This window comes from Topomyia yanbarensis, chromosome 3 (assembly GCF_030247195.1).
Source record: "Topomyia yanbarensis strain Yona2022 chromosome 3, ASM3024719v1, whole genome shotgun sequence".
NCBI classification, from domain to species: Eukaryota; Metazoa; Arthropoda; class Insecta; order Diptera; family Culicidae; genus Topomyia; species Topomyia yanbarensis.
In genome coordinates this window covers 208,141,916-208,163,742 of record NC_080672.1, presented here as the reverse complement: position 1 = coordinate 208,163,742, position 21,827 = coordinate 208,141,916, and the positions used below count along the sequence as shown (strand labels likewise).

General features: G+C 40.9%; 1 protein-coding gene across 2 annotated transcripts in view; it reads right to left on the bottom strand.

The window, feature by feature from the left end:
- The window catches only part of LOC131692631 (IDLSRF-like peptide), a 324,832-nt gene that overhangs the window by 157,606 nt on the left and 145,399 nt on the right, over positions 1-21,827 (bottom strand). For both annotated transcript variants that reach the window (XM_058979788.1, XM_058979787.1), the window contains exons 2-3: positions 16,241-16,369; positions 15,981-16,179 (exon numbers count right to left, since the gene is read on the bottom strand). In XM_058979788.1, the coding sequence (XP_058835771.1) occupies positions 15,981-16,179; positions 16,241-16,369 (328 nt within the window). The remainder of the gene's footprint in view (positions 1-15,980; positions 16,180-16,240; positions 16,370-21,827) is intronic.

Below are 21,827 nucleotides of genomic sequence, written 5' to 3'. Positions count from 1 at the left end.
CCAATCGTTACTGCTATCTGTACTGCTTAGTCATCGGGTCTTTTGTTATCATGTACAAATACAGAAAACTCAATTGCTGTATGAAACGCTTCATTTTTCCATAGTGGAGTTAATGATTCGGTGACACAGAAGTCTTCAAGAATGTTTGTGAATAATAAATCTAAATAACAGTTTTGCTGATTTCTAACATGACTAATTTGGTTAAGTCCTAAACTTGCAGTTTTGTCAAATATGGCCTGCAGAGTTTCGTTATCCCCAACGACTGGAAGTAGGATGCTTTCATGTTCAGTGTCTGGAAAGAAGTCAATGCTTCGTTGATTAAAGTCACCATAAATATGAACTTTTATCTCTGGGGGGAGCCTGGTTATAATGTCTTCGGCAATAAGAAAAAACTTTTCAAATGTATCTTTGCGGGCATTATTTAGGGGGTACAAGTACACAGAGGCAAATATATGTGTTTCACCTGCCAGATGGGTTTTAACCCACACATGCTCAAATTCTTTAAATTTCCTTGTAGTAATGATTTCTGCGTTAAATTTTGATATAATTGCTATTAAAACTCTCCCTCTTGACTTCTTTTCAGACATATGAATGTCTCGGTCAGCTCTAAACACATTGTAGCTGTTTCCGAAAACTACTTCACTTCTAACACTTTCGTCCCAACTAGTTTCTGTAGCCAAAATAATTGTACTGGAGCTACTTAAAACTTCCCAGGTAACCAATAAGCAAGCTGAATGCGTCTTAACGGCTACTTGATAAGCACTTAAGTCGTTTTAAATGCTATTTAAAAGTCGCTTTTGGCAAAATATACGGCTACATTACTGCTGTGCTATGAAAATGCTTTTTTACTACTGTTGTGCATTCAGAATGCTGCTTACTGGCAAGAAGTTTTTAAACAGTTTTTCAAATGCTGATTAACAACAGTTATGCATAACGAATGCCAGCATACTGCAAGAAGCATCCGGAATGCAAATTTTACGCTACTTTACTGCATACACTAATGCTTGTTGGTTACCTGGGTTTCTTTTGATTTCATTCATTTTCGATGCACTTTTCATTCTATTAAAATTTTGACAGTAAATTGAAATTTCTACTGACGACTCTACTTGAGGAGTCGAGATTACCTCTTTTTGTTGTCGTTCAAATGGCGTCGAATCTTGGCAAACTGCGGTGTCCTCGTCGTTTCCTTCTTCTAGGGAATGCGTCAATGTCGTCGAAAACACGAATGTTGAGAATGGCACGCCTTACACAAAACTGTTGACGAGCGCTCCGATGTTGGGTGCATTTGCAGCGTCGACCGTGGTAAATCATCCACTGGATAGGGATTCAATGTCGGTCCTCTTTGAAACTGAATTGTTGGCCTATAGTTCGTGGGGTCCTGAGAAATGATCCTTTGCAGCCGCAAGAAGCAATCTATCCGGTGGCAGGAAACTATTGTTGTAGGGACTACTCGTATGGTTTTTGTTATAGTGGGTACTGCCGGCCCTAAATGTGATTCTGCGATTGGTATTACTCGTATGGTTACTATTAACTGGCTTTCGTGAGTGGCGCGCCGCTGCGAGTTGCTCTTGATCAGGTCGAAGAAAATTTGTAGTGCTTTTGTTTTTTTCATTAACGTTATTATTATTATTTCGCCTTGATCTTTTTTTACGTCTTCTAGCCTTTTCGGCCTGTTTTTACTGGTTCAGGTTTTTTAATTTGCGTGCATCGTAATCGCTCCAGTCTGCTTTCCATACCTTCCTTGTACCCAAAAAGCGCCAACCAGAGTTATCGATATTTTTATCGTTATTTAATTCGGCTTCCAAACTGGGGCATGAATCAAGCAATGATGTAGCGTTTTGTATGATGAAAGCGCCTTAAGTTCGTCGAGGATATCAATAGTTAGCGCAGAATTTGTGAAGTTTTGACTGGTGGATATGTTCGCTGGCAGAGACTTAAGCTCGTCAAGAATATCAATCCCCAACGTCGGGTTTGACGTCATAGTAATACTAGCCGCTGTGTCCAGAGACAGTTGATTAAGCTGGCTTATTTCATCATTCATGGTGCGCAGTTCAGCTGATAGCTCTGACGTTACCGTTTTCAGCGTGCTATAGACATTATTTTTCGTTGTCGTCATTGCTGTATCGCATAGCGAGGCAATGTGATTTTTAATGGTAACAGTCAAACTGCTGTTTTTGTTTATTGCTATCAATTCCTGTTTTATTGTTGCAAGCAAAATTTCTAGGCCATCGATCGCTTCGTGAACTATGTTAGGTTCCTCCAGTTGAAACGCGAGCCGGTGCATTACTTCCGTATTGGCTTGCAGTTGTGATTCCAGAAGTTGTTGTTGTTCAATAAGCCCTTTGAACTCAATCTTGGCCTGCATCAATTCTTGACATGATTCACAGCACGGTAATAGATACGAGTTGATGTCCACCCTCTTGTCCTTCTTCCGCAGTGATCCCCTCGGAACAGTCACTCCAATGCAAGCGGCGTGGAATTTTCTTGGGCAACCTATACACGTCCACATAACTGTATCGGCGGAAGTGTTGAAAGTGCAAATTTCGCAACTCATTATGATTAATGTGCACACACGAAAAGCTGAATTAATAAAAAACTAAATGAAATATCGCGCATGGTACCTGGATCGAACGATAAACGCGTGCAAACTTGACGATTTCCTCATATAAAATCCTATACAAACTTTGAACGCAATGCGCAAACCCGGGAAGCAACCGACCGCTACCAAACTTCGCACATGCATTTGGGACCACAAAAGGAACTCAAAAAGTGCTGTGCTGAAAAATGTCATATTCGAGCCACTCTATTACCCACTACTCTGGTTCTTATTTGCCCGGCAGACCCTATTTAGCTGGGCGGCCTAGGTGCTTCTAACAAGACTTTCGGATATTCGTAACACACCAAATAACAAAAGAAAACAAATGAATAAACTAATTTTTACCGTGTTTATTTTTCACCGATCCCCTTCGCTACACATTACGCTGCGTCGTTCTCTTGTTGATTACTGCTTATAGACAGGCGGGCGGGTTTCTCCGTACGGCCGGGACAACAACGGTCTAGTCGGTCTGTTGGCTATTCCGGCAGCGGTCCTTATCAATTAGCCAGGGAGGCGAGCCAGGCTCTTTTGTTGAAACTTTCCTAGTGACAGTTTGTGACAGCCCATGGTAAAGACAAGACGTTCTCGATACGCTGTTCACCATCCACTATCACCATACCATACCTTTTATTCATTTCATCCAGTTCAATCTATTTTATTGATTTTGCAAGTTTTTTGATCATTTTCAATTTATTATTTATTAACCTGAAGTAAATTAATTTATTGATTTTATAAATTTGATTTTAATGAATTCTTCTACTCATTAGAAGAATTGATAACTTTTCATTTTTTTCACTTTTAATTTTTTTAATTCATTAAATTTATTTGTTTATTCGAGGTGTTCAAACTGTCTGGTATGGTGGGCAAATACACAAATTCTTGCAGCAACTCAAAGGTATAAGCAGTTTTAAGCTGAAATTTATTGATTTCATTAGTTTTAATTCAACGTTAATTAATTTACCTTACATTCAGTATTTATCTGTAGTGTCCACATACAATTCGTATTTGGATAGTTAAAATTAAATTGAGTACATATTATGGAATTTCTACGGTGTCGATTTGTCGGTGGTAAACTAATTAACCAAGTTAACCAAGAATATATGTTAGCAAGGCAACGCTTACCGTACAGTTAACAATAGAGAAATACGACCCAATCCGATCGTTGATCGCTCCCGGAATTACTAGGGCAGTATAGCCAGTTGGCCACTTGGTCACTCTGAGATGCACAAGGCCAATTCGGTACCGGAGAAATGGGTTTTTCAACTAAACTTCGTTCGCACGCCTAACACATCAACCTATTATCCTTATTCTTATTTTTCCCTTTGCTGGGTTTGAGCGATGACAGTTCTCGATGCCGGAGAGCCTCAGAAACTTCACCATCATTTACAGTGCTGCTAGTATGGCTGTTTACAACATTCCCCCTCCCGTGGAGATTCGGAGATACCGGCTGTTTCTTCTGATTATCGCTTATATCCAACACTGCTAGCTTCACCACCAGTCGTTTAATAACACCATTGATGGTATGCACCACAGCACTCCGAACCTGACCACCCATGCACGACCTCGACTACACGACCGCGCAACCATCCGTTTCACTTATTTTCGTCAACCACAATAACTAAATCTCCAGGTTCCAATGGCTTCACAGGCTCGTACCACTTCGTTCGTCTTGCTAACGTAGGTAGGTATTCACGTATCCAGCGTTTCCAAAACTTATCTACCAGACTCTGGGTCAGCTTCCAACTATCACGCAGAGTCACACCATCACCCATCAATGGTGTCTTCGGTTGCACTATACCAGTTGTCCCGTACAACAGAAAGTGATTGAAGTGCGCACTGTCACTGCGCAGCCCTCATGGATGGTTTCAATCTGCTGTGTCAATAGGTTGCTGGCTCCCCGGAAGCATGTGCCGTTGTCTGAGTAGAAGTCAGATGGAGATCCTCGGCGAGCAACGAATCTGCGAATCGCCATCACGCAGGATTGAGTGGAGAGGCTGTGTACTATTTCCATATGAACGGCCCTCGTTGTGAGGCACGTAAAGAGTGCGACCCAGCGCTTCACCAAACTTCGACCCTGCTTTACTTGGATTGGGCCGAAGTAGTCGACTCCGGTGTAACTAAAGGCCCGTATGTAGGGTGTCAAACGAACCTTCGGAAGTGGTGCCATCATTGGTGGTTTTGGTGTTGCTTTGCAAACCTTGCAGTGGAGACAGTTTCTGGCTACACGTTGTATTAGAGGACGTAGCTTTGGTATCCGAAATTTCTGACGAATCTCATTGAACACCGTCTCATGGTTCTGGTGTTTGAAACGTCGGTGGTAGTTGTCGACGAGAAGAGTTGTCATTTTGTGATCTTTCGGCAATAGAATCGGAAATTTTGATCCGAATAAAAAAACCTATTTTAATCCACCTAGCGGTGCAATTGTGCCTTTCTCAATCATGAATCACGAGAATGTGTGCGTTGTTTATATTCATTAAAAACTTTTAAATGCATATATTACATTTTATTATTATACATCACATGACAACCATATACAGGAAAATAAATCATTATTCGAGTTCTAAAATTTTGTAAAAGAAAAAACAGCCACGGTAATATTGAACTGAAAAAAGGTGCGAAATCGGCAAAGTCCTAAAAAGTCGATTTTCATAAATAAATTTTTTTCGAGATAACATAAACTCTCGACGTTTCATGCATTTTAAAGATGTTTGGCATCAAAAATACGAATTCGATTTCTGAAATTTTTTGAAAAAAATTAGAGTTCCGACTTATATGGGAATTTCATATGTGACCGAACGATTTAGTCTATATTTCCGGACCCATATAAGCGATCCGTGCGAAATTTTTTATACATCTATGGGGATGTTATAGCTATCATTTGGGACTAAGTTTGTGAAAATCGGCCCAACCATTTCGGGAAACTGATGTGAGTTCGTAAATTTTGAAAGATGGCCGCTTTTCCCGGGCACTTCCGGAACCGTCTATGGTGGTCAATGTATTCAACGAAAGTTTGTTTGGCCGTCGGTGACCTAGAACTGCAAAGTTAAGTTATTTGAGAGACATTTTAGCGAAATTTTTACCTTTTTTGCTTCCATCGGAGTATCGGTTTGAATCACAATTTGCTATGTGATCGCACGCCACAACCCGTAACTCCGGAACCGGAAGTCGGTTGGGGATAAAATTTAATAGCCATTTACGGGGACGCAATGCCTTTCATTTGAGGTCAAGTTTAGTCGAATCGGTCTAGCCATCTCCGAGAAACCGATGTGACTGTTAGTCTGAATTTGGATACTTCCGCCGGGGCTTCCGGAACCGATGATGGTGGCCAATGTGACCAAAGAGACTTTGAATGGCTGTTAATGACCTAGTACTACAAATCGAAGCAGTTGTGGTCACATTTTGGAAAAATTTTCACCTTTATACATTCATTGCAGAATTTCTTAAAATCGACATTTTCTGCGTGATCGTACTCATCACCCTGTAATTCCGGAACCGGAAGTCGGATCCATTAGAAATTCAATAGCAGCCTATGGGAACGTTGCACCTTTCATTTGGGACTAAGTTTGTAAAAATCGGTTCATCCATCTCTGAGAAAAGTGAGTGAGATTGTGTTCGCGTACACACACACAGACGCACATACACACACACATACATACACACACAGACATTTGCCGAACTCGACGAACTGAATCGAATGGTATATGTCACTCGGCCCTCCGGGCCTCCGTTAAAAAGTCGGTTTTCAGAGCAATTGCAATACCTTTCTATTGAGAAAGGCAAAAAGGTGCGAAATCGGCAAAGTCCCAAAAAGTCGATTTTTATAAAAAATTTTTTTTTCGAGATAACATAAAATCTCGACGTTTCATGCATTTTAAAGATGTTTGGCATCAAAAATACGAATTCGATTTCTGAAATTTCATGAGGTCCCCCCTTCGAAAAAAAAATTTTAGTTCCGGCTTATATGGGAATTTCATATGTGACCGGACGGTTTAGTCTATATTTCCGGAACCATATAAGCGATCCGTACGAAATTTTATAGACATCTATGGGGATATTATAGCTATCATTTGGGACTAAGTTTGTGAAAATTGGCCCAACCATTTCCGGGAAACTGATGTGAGTTCGTAAATTTTGAAAGATGGCCGCTTTTCCCGGGCACTTCCGGAACCGTCTATGGTGGTTAATGTAGTCAACGAAAGTTTGGTTGGCCGTCGGTGACCTAGAACAGCAAATTTAAGTTGTTTGAGAGACATTTTAGCGAAATTTTTACCTTTTTTGCTTTCATCGGAGTATCGGTTTGAATCACAATTTGCTATGTGATCGCACGCCACAACCTGTAACTCCGGAACCGGAAGTCGGATCGGGATGAAATTAAATAGCCATTTACGGGGACGCAATACCTTTCATTTGAGGTCAAGTTTAGTCGAATCGGTCTAGCCATCTCCGAGAAACCGATGTGAATGTTATTCTGAATTTAGATACTTCCGCCGGGGCTTCCGGAACCGATGATGGTGGCCAATGTGGCCAAATAGACTTTGAATGGATGTTAGTGACCTAATACTACAAATCGAAGCAGTTGTGGTCATATTTTGGAAAAATTTTCACCTTTATACATTCATTGCAGAATTTATTAAAATCGACATTTTCTGCGTGTTCGTACTTATCACCCTGTAATTCCGGAACCGGAAGTCGGATCCATTAGAAATTCAATAGCAGCCTATGGGAACGTTGCACCTTTCATTTGGGACTAAGTTTGTAAAAATCGGTTCATCCATCTCTGAGAAAAGTGAGTGAGATTGTGTTCGCGTACACACACACAGACGCACATACACACACACATACATACACACACATACATACACACACAGACATTTGCCGAACTCGACGAACTGAATCGAATGGTATATGTCACTCGGCCCTCCGGGCCTCCGTTAAAAAGTCGGTTTTCAGAGCAATTGCAATACCTTTCTATTGAGAAAGGCAAAACGGTGGGTGCTGCACCAATCCTGCTATTCATTCTTATCACCCTGCTCATCCATGTACGGTGACTGCACATACAGTGGACTACTTTTATCGATTCGCTTCATCTCCTGCTCTCGGTTCGCCTTGTTGAACTCGAGCACACAATACTCATCCGGAAAAGCATCATACTGCACCTGCCGCCACAGCAAGTTCTCTGCCTGTTGCAACTCCTCTCTAGTCAGTGGCCCTAACTGTTTTTCTTTTCGGAAAAGCTTCACTGCTCTCAGCAAATAAGCTGTCGCCCTTAGCATGCGAGACCAATTCGAGAACCTGTTCACGTCGATCAATTTTGACGGTATTTCTTGATGATGTTGAAACACAACACGTAATTCTTCGTCTGTCGTCCATTGCTTAGCTGGTTGTTCTGGCCATTCATTCTCTGTATGGTAGAGAAAGCTCTGACTAGTGTACCAGCGGCTTTGCGGGCTAAAACTGGGTCCGGCACCCCACTTCGTTGCATCATCAGCTACGTTCTGCTTAGATGGAACATAATACCATTCGTTTACGGTAGATACATTTAAAATTTCGCCGACTCGAAAACCGACGTACGGGTGATAGCGACGGCTATCCGATCGAATCCAGGATAGTACTGTTCTGGAATCTGTCCACACGAACCGCTTTTCGATGGGGATTTCTAATGCTGTGCAGATATTCTCCATTAATCGACAACCGATTAGTGACTTTAGCGGTGCTACTTTTGTCTTTGCAGCAACAAGGACACATCGCACCTTCTCCTCTTGGACGATCCGCAGATACGCAACACAAGCGTATGCCAATTCGCTCGCATCGACAAATACGTGAAGTTGTATTCCGCTGTGCAATTTACTACTTGCCTTGCCGAAAAAACATCGAGGAACCTCGACTTCGCCTAACCGTTTCAAAAGGTGCGTCCTGTTGTTCCACAAATCGTGTAGATCGTCAACAATCTTTTCATCCCAGTCCGTACCAGATCTCCAGATGTGCTGCATGAGAATTTTGCCATGGACTATAAAGTGGGCAATGAATCCGTTAGGGTCAAACAGCGATATAACGAGCCTCAATACTTGTCGTTTCGTAGGTGCAACTCCTTCCACCAACGGCTTCCCAAGATCATCATTCAAGGGGGTGTCGAAAGTGAAAACGTCTCCAACAGGTTTCCACACCATTCCTAGGATGCGCTCCACATCCGCGATTTTATCCAAATTCATCGATTTGTCATGAACGTTCTTAGTCTCACCTAGACGTAACAATACCTCAGAAGAAATGGACGAGAACTTTCGAAAGTCAAATCCTCCTTGAGCATGCACGTACTTCACTTCTTTCACTTGTTGAACCGCTTCGTCAATCGTGTCTACGCTGTCCAGGTAGTCATCAACGTAGTGGGCCTTGATAATCGCTTCGGTAGCCCTTGAGAATTGTAAAGCGAAGTCTTGTGCATTTGTGTTCTTAACGTATTGTGCGGAACATGGGGAGCACGTTGCACCAAACGTTGCTACGTCCATAACGAAGACCTGCGGTGACTGTTCAGGTTGCTCTCGATAAAGGAACCGTTGCGACTGCTTATCCTTCGAGATGATCCGGATTTGGTGGAACATTTCTCGAATGTCTCCACATATTGCGACTGGTTTCTGACGGAATCGCAGTAATACTGTAAATAGTGACGTCAACATATTTGGCCCTTTCAGGAGCATATCATTGAACGAAACACCATTCACTCGCGCGGCTGCATCCCAAATCAGACGGATTTTCTCCGGTTTCTTCGAGTTTCTCACTATCCCAAGTGGCAGGTACCACACGCGATCAGTATTCGAAGATTCCACCTCCTCTTGTGTAATCCGGTGGGCGTACCCTTTCGACTCGTATTCTGCTATCAGGGCATTTACACGCTCTCGAAGACCTGGTTCCTTTGAGAGTCGCTTCTCCAACGATTGCATTCTGCGGAGCGCAAGAGGATAGCTGTTAGGGAATAGTGGCCGCTCATACTTCCACAGAAGACCTGTTTCAAATCCACCGTCAACTCTTCGCATAGTGCTCTCCAGGATCTTGCGAGCTCGTTTGTCATCCTACGACTCTAGTGGTGTAGCCACTGCTGCCTCCTCTATGCAGTAATACTGTTTCATGAGGTTGTGCAGTTCCCGGTTTCCGATCTCCTCCGAGTGAACGTGCAACCGTGTAACAGAACTGCTACCGCCGGTCTGTTTACCGTACACGCACCAACCTAGTCGCGTCTTGGCAGCAACTGGTTCGTTAATTTGGCCTTCTCGTACCTTTAGTGTAGTGAGCAATTGTGCGTGTTCGATACCTATAATTATTCTCGGTACTGCGTCAGAGTAGCTATTCAGCGGCAAACCCCTAAGATGTGGATAAGTCTTTTGAATCTCGGAGTACTGGAAGGACTGACCTTGAAGCTTCAGCCTCCGTACAGTACGCACATTATTCAACTGGAATTTACTCTTAAGACCAGTTCCTGAAATAGCCACCGAAATTCGCTGCGAACCTCTCTCTTCGCGGGATATATTACCAGTCCAAGCGAGGCAGAGAGATTGCTTGGGGCCGTCGATGCCCAGCTCTTCTGCAAGACCGGCTTCCATCAATGTAGATTCACATCCGTCATCGAGAAACGCGAACGTGCCTACCTTCCTTCCATTTCCTTCGAGCGTGACAGGCAGATAACGAAATAGGGACAGGTTTGACCCACAGTGATGGTTCTGGCGCGCGACATTTTCGCTGGACGTTTGGTGATCAACGGCCGACCCCGTCACTGCTCGAGTATGTAATAGAACATGATGACGAAAACGGCAGCCATCTATTCCGCATTCTTTGCCTGAACGACACGGCCACTTACGATGCGGAATCAAACACGTCCTGCAGAGTCCCTTCGACCGTATGGCCTTCCATCTCCCGTCGAGATCTAAAGCCCTGAACTGGGGGCATCGCGATGCTTCATGACCGTCTTCCGAACAATAAGCGCATAATCTCCTCGTAGCTTCTAATTCGCTCGAATGTGACGGTTTATTCGCTATCGTAGTTACTGCTGTTTGGCCACTCTCTCGGCGTGAATGTACAACTTCTGTTGCTCTCGTCCGGCATTGGCCGACTTGGTTTGCTGTACAGAAGTACCTCCAGGTATCGTTACGTCTGACGCTGTCTTTACCAGCTCCGACATGAAATCACCAAACGTCGCCAAGTTGACGTTCGCATTTGTTCGCTTGTACCAGGACCACTGCATTCGCATCTGTGGTGGAAGTTTCTCCACCAACTCGTGCACCAGCATCGGATTGCGTAAGTGTTCCACCAGATTTGCAACGTACATGTGATCGACGAGATTGCGTACGGCCAATCCGTAGGAGATAATCGATTGCAAGTTCTCCGCTTTTGGTGGTGGAACGCTTCGTAACTTCTGCAATAGGGAGTGTATCAAGATTTCCGGTCTTCCGTACAGCATTTGTAGTGTCTCCATCACGTGTGGCACCGACTGAGGCAACAATAGACGGCTCTTCACAGACTCAAACGCGTGACCCTTCAAGCAGCGCTGCAATCTGGCCAGATTTTCCGCGTCCGAATACCCACAGGCAACGGTTGAGTTGTAAAACGAACTGGAAAACATCGGCCATTCTTGTGGGTCCCCGGAGAATGTCGGCAACTCACGTGCCATCACATGTCGTGCGGCTATTTGTACACCAGAAGGCGCCTGTTCATTAGGGTGTCCCAAAATGACATCATGTTAAAAAAGTCATCGGGCTCACTTCTTAAATGAAAGGTTAGGGTATTAGGACCACTTTTTTCTTCGGAGTGAGTTTGCTAAAACGCTTCCTACTGGTGGCGACTTTTGATTTTTTGAAAAATGGGCCGATTTTGGATAAAATTTCAAATTTATGCCTGTTGAAGCGGTCCTGCACTGTCTTAGATATTTATTCAGCATTTTTTATTTTTTTGGAGATCCAAACGGAGAAGTTTGGTTAGTTAGTTTGTACAAATTTTGAATTATAAGAGCGTCAGAGCCATTAAAACTTAGTAAAAAGTGAAAATTTTGGCGTTTTTCAGTATTTTTTCTTCAAAACTGGGTATCTACAAAATTTTAAAAGAACAGAAAACACTTTATATAGTTGAGCTGAATTCAGGGGCGTAATTTTGCTGAAGAAAGTGTATAGCTACGGCCAATGGGGTATAAGTTATTTACGTTTTTGTTAAATAGCCTTTTGACATTTTATGATATTCATAAAAAATAACACTGTTCTGCAAAATAAAACAACTTAAGTGGTCTTAGTCCGCATATTATTTTTCAGAAAATAGAAGGAAAATGCTCAAAAATGGCGTTTTTCGCTTGTCTCTCGTACATCAGAATCGGTTTTTATGAGCATTTGACGATTTTTTTATAAAATATTTTCTATACGAATAGCCACCTAGCGGGTTTGAAAATAACTAAAATTAAACAAATATGTCGTTAATGGCAAGTTATGGCGTATATTTGAAGGCTGAATTGATTAACGTACTTACATTTTGTCTTATTTTCATGTTAGGAACTTTGAAGTGGAGAAAAATGCAGAAGAGTGAGGTGAGTGTTGAAAAACTGATATTTACTGTTTAGATCACATAATTCCGAAATAGTCAAATTTGGGGCAAATATTCTCTAAAAAGTTTTACAACAGAATAGAGCGCATCTTCTGACACAATCGTTTTGTTGAAGATGCCTCCTAAAAGCGTTTATGGAGAATTAACTCTTCAAAAAATAATTAGAGACTTGGCGTCATTAGCAAAGTTATTATTTTTATAATTTAAGTTACAAAAAAATCATCAGATGCTCATTAAACCTCGTCCTGACATACTAAAGACGAACAGAAAACGTCATTTTCATAATTTTCTTTCTATTTTTCGAAAAACAATGTGTGGTCAAAGCACATTTGAACTGATCTACTTTTTGGAACAGCATTATTTTTGATAAATTGCTAAAAATGTCAAAGGTCAAAAACTTAAATAACTCATACCCCATTAGCCATAGCTATACACTTTCTTCAGCAAAATTACGCCCCTGAATTCGGCTCAACTATATATAGTGTTTTCTGTGCTTTTAAAATTTTGTAGATACCCAGTTTTGAAGAAAAAATACTGAAAAGCACCAAAAATTTCACTTTTTACAAAGTTTTAATGGCTCTGCCGCTCTTATAATTCCAAATTTGTACAAACTAACTAACCAAACTTCTCCGTTTGGATCTCCAGAAAAATAAAAAATGCTGAAAAAAATCTAAGACAGTTCAGGACCACTTCAACAGGCATAAATTTGAAATTTTATCCAAAATCGTCCCATTTTTTCAAAAAATCAAAAGTCGCCACCAGTAGGAAGCGTTTTAGCAAACTCACTCCGAAGAAGAAAGTGGTCCTAATACCCTAACCTTTCATTTAAGAAGTGAGCCCGATGACTTTTTTAACATGATGTCATTTTGGGACACCCTAACTGTTCATATAACCGAGGCTGGTCAGATCCACCCACATGCTGCTGTTCCGAGTCGTTAGTTGACATACCCACTTGGTTCAAAACATTGGTGATTCGGGGAGCAGGTTGTTCATAAACTCCTGCCGAAGTCACTGGAACGGATATGGATGGTACTAGTGAGACAATCGTACGTTGATTCCCCTGACTCGGGCAACCCACGCCCGGTGTCGGTTGAGTATTCGTTGTAAGTATACTTGGTACATATCCGGAAGAAGGAGCTGATACATATTGTAGAGCGGATGTATTGACTGGTTGTATCTGTGCCGCGGAATTGCTTTCGTATCTAGACGCCAACGGAATTTGAGAATCGGTAGTAATATCAAAGGCAACATACTGGTATAGTTGCTGATACTTGACGGGGGTACCACTAGGGGAACACCAAAGCTCCAGGGAGGAATATTCGTTTGCGAGACTTTCGTTGCATTTGAAAGTATTTCACATTTCGTCGGAATTGCGGACGATGAACTAATGGTTACTCTGGGATAATACCCATCCCAATTTGCATACGACAAACTAGTTGCCGTTTGAAGTGACATATTGGGTAAAGAAACCGATGTATGAGGATTAACTATTGTTGAACCTATCGATGTGTTTGGTGTTGATGTCGATTTAGGAATGATAATGTGTTCGCACCCTTCTTGCTGAGGAGAGCGACGGTACCAGACTGCAGACCCGACGTCGAAGGAATCTCAGCTACTATTGTTCCGGATGCAGGAATAATGAATGGCTGAGCTACTCTTTCAGTTGGCTGTGGCTTCTCAGCTGCTGGTAAATCTCCACCACCGAGCCACGACTGCGGCTTGCTCTACTGCTAATCACACTTCTAATGCTTCCGGTTCCATCTTCCATAGACTGCAGCAGTTCATGTTTCTGCTTAAGCAGCATAGCATCTTCCTCCGCTCTCCTTTTCTGTACTTCTTCTGCCTTCCTGCGCAATTCATCTTCCTCTGCTCGATTCCTCTTCAGCAAAGCTTGTTCCTCTTCAAACAGCTTCAGAGCCAACTCAACCCGCCGGGCATTGATACTGCTTGACGTCTTCGTGCTTTTCCGAGTAGCATTGCTGGCCACTTCCGTCACCTCATCGTGAAGGCATTGCTCACAGCGCCAACTTTTGTTTGGATCCGGGATCTCGTCCGTCACACCAGCACATACGACATGAAACCAGATGTCGCACATATCGCATCCAACCATTCGGCTCACAAGGCCATCGGAGTGGCATTTTCCACACGCTCGGGTAGAATTCATATTACTGCTTACTTCGCAGAACTTCCTACTGCTCACTATGCAGTGGCAGATTCAGCAATGAATCTTAAAGTTTGTTCAAACTGTCTGGTATGGTGGGCAAATAAACAAATTCTTGCAGCAACTCAAAGGTATAAGCAGCTTTAAGCTGAAATTTATTGATTTCATTAGTTTTAATTCAACGTTAATTAATTTACCTTATATTCAGTATTTATCTGTAGTGTCCACATACAATTCGTATTTGGATAGTTTGAGGACTCTTCCTGAGCCGTGTGAAGATGAACCACCCAAATATTTCACTTAAAGTGCTAAGTCACAACTGCGTGTTTCAATCCTAATTCTAGAAGGTTTTAGGACAGACTCGACCTTCAGATCTTGGCCCGGACCTATTAAATTGAGTACATATTATGGAATTTCTACGGTGTCGATTTGTCGGTGGTAAACTAATTAACCAAGTTAACCAAGAGTATATGTTAGCAAGGCAACGCTTACCGTACAGTTAACAATAGAGAAATACGATCCAATCCGATCGTTGATCGCTCCCGGAATTACTAGGGCAGTATAGCCAGTTGGCCACTTGGTCACTCTGAGATGCACAAGGCCAATTCGGTACCGGAGAAATGGGTTTTTTAACTAAACTTCGTTCGCACACCTAACACATCAACCTATTATCCTTATTCTTATTTTTCCCTTTGCTGGGTTTGAGCGATGACAGTTCTCGATGCCGGGGAGCCTCAGAAACTTCACCATCATTTACAGTGCTGCTAGTATGGCTGTTTTCAACACGAGGTTTTATTCGTGCATAAGTAAAAGCTGCGTTCTGCATACCTCAAGTTAGGTTATTACATCACATGAGTTCTGCAAACTAATGAAATGCCTCATCTCACTGATAGCTGGATTAAGTCGTTTTTTAAAGATATAGAATTTGTACCCTAATGTTGATCTGTTTTAAATTAGAAGCAAATGCCAAAATAAGAAAAAAAAATACGGATTGTATAATAAATGTACGAGTAAAGCTTGGCGTGAAGTAGCCAAATTTTTAAATAAAATTGATTTAATCAAAACTACAAGCAAAAATTAAGAGCGCATATAATTGCATTACATTGCCAGATAATTATTACATAATCTAAATGCTCTTATCTGATAATTTGATTAGTATATTACATTTTTCCTGGAGAATTTAAGTTACAATGATTTCTGCGTATATTTTATGTTTGAGTTTCATCGCCTTGCTACAGTTACTTACAAGCGTTTTTTCAAACCTATATTTAATTTTTATATTTGTGTTGAACTGCCGAATAAAACTATGTTCTGCTTTTATTTAAATAGCCTTTAATTTGAACTATAAGCTCAAATAAGATTTTAAAGAATTTTGCCCCCGATGACGGAAATGTTTCTTGCATTGGCTTGCTAAGTCAAAGCAGGCTTCGATTTCACTATTTCTCATCGGTTTAACGGAACTTCTTGCGGGACATCACGCTTGACTGGGAGTTTTGCTCAGGATCACAAACTGTATCTCCGTTTTAGAGCTAGCGTCAATCCTGTGCCTAGTCCTTGCACTAAGCTCCTGTCGAATTCTGATAAGACGAACTCGACACGCAAATTCCACAACTAATTTAAAACTATTCCTCTGTGCACCCTTTGAATTACCTCATTAGATGTAGAGCCGCTCCAAAGTCCTCAATTGTTTGTGATTCACTCAAAGTTATGGCAACTTTCTCAACCCCTCCCAATGGAGCCAGCGCATCACGAGCTTTACTGCCAAATAATTTTTCTAAGTAGTTCGGTCCATGGGATGCTAATAAACTTTGTAGAAAAGATGCAGTCTCTTCCACAGGTGGTCGTTTCGCTGCGGAATAGAAAAATGTAAAACATTTGTAATGCATTTGTGTTCTCCAAAAAGTGTCTACCTGCAGTGCAAAGTCTCATATCTTCGTCATATCCATCTGAACAATCAGGGGCCCCGTCGCATAGATATTGAATGGAAATGCAATTACCGTCTCCAGGACATCTAAATGGTTCATAAGGATGGCAAGCCTCTGCAGAATATAAAAAAGAACTTTTTATAGTAGAGCCAAACAATTACTTACGCTGAGAATATATTTTTTTTCATTGCATTCAAGTCGTCGTTACAGTTCGGTCGCGTTTCCATTTGCGCCGTTTAAAGTTTAACCGTGTGTGTTTTAATTTGTATTGTTTTCATTTATCATTGCTGCGTAAGTAAAACATGCCGTGCGCGATTAATAATTGTACAGTGAGTGACGACAAACATGTGTGGTACTGCAATGGATCATGCGGGAAAAAATTCCACGCTGCATGCGTTGGTGCTCAGAGGAATCATGAGCAAAGAATACTAACATACATGCTGCCAATATGCTACGAGTGCCAGAAGCGTCTCGTGATGGAGTTAAATTTCGATAAACTGTACAGACAACAACAAGAAGCCATCAACCTCAACAAGCTAGTTATGGAGTCGAATCACAAACTCACATCCACGTTTAGCAACTTCAATGTCCGTGATGGATTTGAATGTATCGAAATGCTCTTAAACGAGTTGAAAGGCGAAATTAAAACAACTGCAGCTAATCATAATAACGCGGTTGCACACATAGCCAAAACCTCGGAGTTGTGGAATGAGCTGGCTGCTTCCAACAAAACTGGCAAAACTGATGTCGTTGCCACAAAAAATCACTTAACATCATTATTCGACATATCGATGAAAGCTACGAAAAACAACATCGCAGCCTATGTCAATGAACTGACCACCGATATGACACGCGAGTTGAAACAAATTTGTTCAGAAATTGAAAAGGTCAGCAGCGTGATAACTGACATGGCTAACAACTGTTCGGCTCAGAATATGAGTTATGTAAACCCAATATTCACGGATGATATTATCGATGAGTTAAAGCAAATTTCTAGTGCAGTAAACTCACTGGAACAAAAGACTGCTGCTTCACCCGCAACAGATTCCTCCCCTAGTTTAGAGGCTGAGATGTCTGTCGAGGCAGCCAGTAACTCAGGCTGGCGTTTCCTTGGCAACTCTAAGGTATGGAAGGCTGATTGGTCCGAATACGACGCACGTAAATTGCGTCGTCTCAATCAACAAAAAGCGGCGGAGAAAGCAAGAATAAAGAAGAAACGGAATAAACAGAGGCCCGCTAATGCACTTGACACCACCCGTAACAGTAATAATAATACTAAGCGTCGCAAGAATCACGGTTACAAACACCACACAATTTTCGACAAAAATAACGGATGTAATTACAACCACAGCAGATTTGCGTACCACGATAACAAACGCCGCGACATCGACAATCTTCCGTTGGATAGAGAGCTACTGGCTGAGGCAAAGAAACGTTTTTCGAGGCCACCTTCAACTTCGTTCAGACCTACCATTGCATTCCAGAGAGGCGATGTTTTAAACCCGTGCCCTACCGATCAACCTAGCACCTCACATCGAACAGCTGCTGCCACACCTATGTACCCCTCCGGAATTGGCGCCTGTCAGTGTTTTTGCCGCTATCGACGCGCTCATTAGAGCAAGATAATAATGAATTGACAAATCATATTGCGATTCAAGATTTAGAAGAGGTAGAGCTAGGTCTAATTAATTCCCATAAAACTAATACTTCTCCAAGAGAATCTCAGTCAAGAACAGAAATCTTGGTCTATTGCCAAAACTTTAACCGCATGAAAAGTGCAGCTAAGATGAATGTGATTCAAAACAAAATATTAGGTTGTCATTATTCCGTAATTTTAGCAACTGAGACTAGTTGGGACGAAACAGTGAGAAGTGAAGAAGTTTTCGGGAGCAATTACAATGTATTTAGGGATGACCGTGATTGTCATGTATCTGGTAAGAAGTCAGGAGGGGGCGCTTTGATTGCGATTTCAGCAAAACTAAATGCAGAAGTTATCAAAACTATAAAATCAAAAGAATTCGAGCATGTGTGGGTGAAAGTACATGTTAAAGACGAAACTCACGTTTTCGCTTCGGTGTATTTTCCTCCAAATTTTGCTCGAAAAACGACTTACGAAAAGTTTTATCATGCTGCTGAATGCATTATTAATAGTCTTTCCCCGCACGTAAAAGTTCACATATATGGCGATTTCAATCAACGCGGTATTGATTTCATACCAGATGCTGATAATGAGAGCATCCTACTTCCTGTTGTAGGGGAAAATGAAACTTTGCAGTTCATTTGCGATAAATCTGCCAGTTTAGGACTTAATCAAATAAATCACATAAGAAATCAGCGACATTGCTATTTAGATTTATTAATGACGAATATAGACGAAGACTTCTGTGTAACGGAATCACTTACTCCCTTATGGAAGAATGAAGCTTATCATACAGCCATTGAGTTTTCTATATTCTTGCATGTTAACGACAGACCTGGTGATAGTGAATTTGAGGAGGTATTTGATTACGAGTCCGCTAACTATGAAAGCTTGAGGCAAAAAATTAATGCAATAAACTGGCAAATGATTTTAAGAAATGAAGAAAATGTTGAAGCTGCCGTAGACATCTTCTACAAAATATTATTTGAAGTCATTCACGAAGATATACCATTGAAAAGAAGAAGGCGTCACTATAACTCAAAACATCCCATCTGGTTTAATAGAGAAATCAAAAATTTAAAAAATCGTAAGCAGAAAGCACACAAAATCTACAAAAAATACAACAGCGAAGATAACTTAACAAACTATTTAAATCTATGCGATCAATTGAACCTTGCCATTGATATCGCGTTTGAAGAGTACAATGCAAGAACAGAACGCAATATAAAAACTTGCCCAAAAAACTTCTTTAATTACGTAAAAACTAAAATAAAATCGGATTATTTCCCAACAGAAATGCATCTTGATGGAAAGGTAGGCGATAACTCAGAGGAAATCTGCAATCTTTTTGCAACATTCTTCCAGGAAGTTTACACTACATTTTCAGAGAAGGATCGAGAGCGTGAATACTTTTCATTCCTCCCAGAACTTTCAAGAGATATTAACATTAAACAGATAAAAGTACATACAATCATGGATGCCTTAAAAAACTTGGATAGCTCTAAAAGCCCTGGACCTGATGGCGTTCCACCGGTGTTTTTAAAAACTTTGTCAATAGAACTAACCGCTCCTTTATTTTGGCTTTTTAACATGTCTCTAGAATCAGGTTGTTTTCCTAAAACATGGAAAAGCTCTTTCCTAGTTCCAATTTTTAAAAATGGTAAAAAATCCGATGTGCGTAACTATCGTGGAATAGCTATCATCTCGTGCATTCCCAAGATTTTCGAGGCGATTGTTAATGAAAATTTATTCCACCAAATCAAGAACAGAATTACCCATGTGCAACATGGTTTTTTTCAAAGGGCGTTCTACAAGTACAAATCTACTCGAATTCATTAACTACACATTAACAGCAATGGATAACGGAAACTACGTTGAAGCTCTTTATACAGATTTTAGCAAAGCATTTGATCGCATCGACATACCCATGCTACTTTTTAAATTAGAAAAAATGGGGTTTGAGCCAGGACTTCTTACATGGGTACAATCATATCTTACAAATCGTGAACAAGCTGTTAGATTTAAAGGGATAAAATCAATCCCAATTCAAGTTACATCAGGAGTCCCTCAAGGGTCTCATTTGGGCCCGCTATTCTTTATTTTATTTGTTAACGACATTTCCTTCATTCTAAAAAATGTAAAAGTTCTTATATATGCTGATGATATGAAACTATTTCTAGAAATAAGAAATGGTGAAGACTTTCAGACATTTCAAAACGAAGTAAATATATTTTATACATGGTGTAATAAAAGCCTGCTGAAACTGAATGTAAAAAAATGTAATTCCATAACATTGAGTAGAAAGAATAATATACAGAACAATAGAATCTTATTGGGAAATCAACAAGTAGAAAAGTGTGACAGAATAAGAGACCTAGGAGTTATTATAGATTCCAAAATAACATTCATAGATCATTATAACACAATAATTAACAAAGCAAACAGCACACTAGGTTTTATTAAACGCTTCAGCTATAATTTCCAAGATCCCTACACAATAAAAACATTATATGTAGCCTATGTGCGTTCAACACTAGAATATTGTAGTATAGTTTGGTCGCCTTTTTCAGCAACGCATGCAAACCGGATAGAATCAGTACAAAAGCAGTTTTTGATGTTCGCTCTTCGTAAACTAGGTTGGACTGGACTACATTTGCCATCTTATGAAGCACGGTGCATGCTAATTGACATACAAACCTTGAAAGATCGTCGTGAATTTTCTATGGTATCATTTGTAAACGACATTGTATCACATCGTATTGATTCAATCGAACTTTTATCGAAACTAAATTTTTATGCTCCTTCTCGACAACTACGTAACCGCAGCATCTTTTGTACAATTCGCCATCGCACTAATTATGCCAAGTTTGGCCCGTTAAACCAAATGATGAATATTTACAACAAACATTGCGAAAGCATTGACTTCACTATGTCGAAAACAAAACTTAAGCAGCAGTTTAAAGTAAACCAAAATTTTAACTAGTGTTAAGTTAGTTTAATAATTATTGTAAGAAACCGGTCTACATCTGATTGACGACTTGAAATAAATAAATAAATAAATAAATAAATCTGCTACGAATAGGTTTCGCACATATACAAGTATATACAAATTTTTGTACATATTATGAATAATTCGTAGTTCTATGGAAGCGCTTTTTTATTGCGAGTTTTTCGTAAAAACAACGAAACGACTTTCGTGGGCTTATTATGAATCGATTTGTCAAACGAATTGTTCTATAAAATATGCGAAAGTGTTTTTAACATTAACAAGCATATTCCGTAGGAGTTCGTGAAAACGGTGCATAGAAAAAGTGGGTGGTGTTAGTGAGCGCCCGAAGTTGTATGCGGTAAAAGAGTCGCTCGCGTGTGCATACGGCAGGCCTGGCAGATAAAATATGTTTGGGACCACTTGAGGGCGTATGTGGTTCGGAATTCCACAGATCTCGTCTTTCATGGATGTGTCGAAGAAAACAGTAGATTCAGAAGTATTTATGAAATGGACACGGTTTGGATTGTAAGAAGAAGGATTAATATTCTGCGCCATGTAGTCAAAGTACAGGGACATGAAACGGGTCTGAGAATTGAGCTCAACAAGCCTTTCGAAATTTTCAATCACAACCGGGTTCAAGACATCGCATCGAATGAGCAATCGTTATGAGAGCTCCCAAAATCGATTTTTCAGCGGGAGAACGCCCGACAGGACTTCGAGACTCGTCGTATGGGTCGACTGCATGCACCCTAAGGCGATACGCAAACAACGATACTGAATTCTTTCGAGTTTGATAAAATGTATGTTCACGACGGAGCGAAAGCAGAAGCATCCGTATTCCATTACTGACAGTATCGTTGTTTGATACAACCTAATTAGGTCTCCTGGGTGGGCACCCCACCACGTTCCGGTTATTGTACGAAGAAAGTTGATCCATTTTTGTT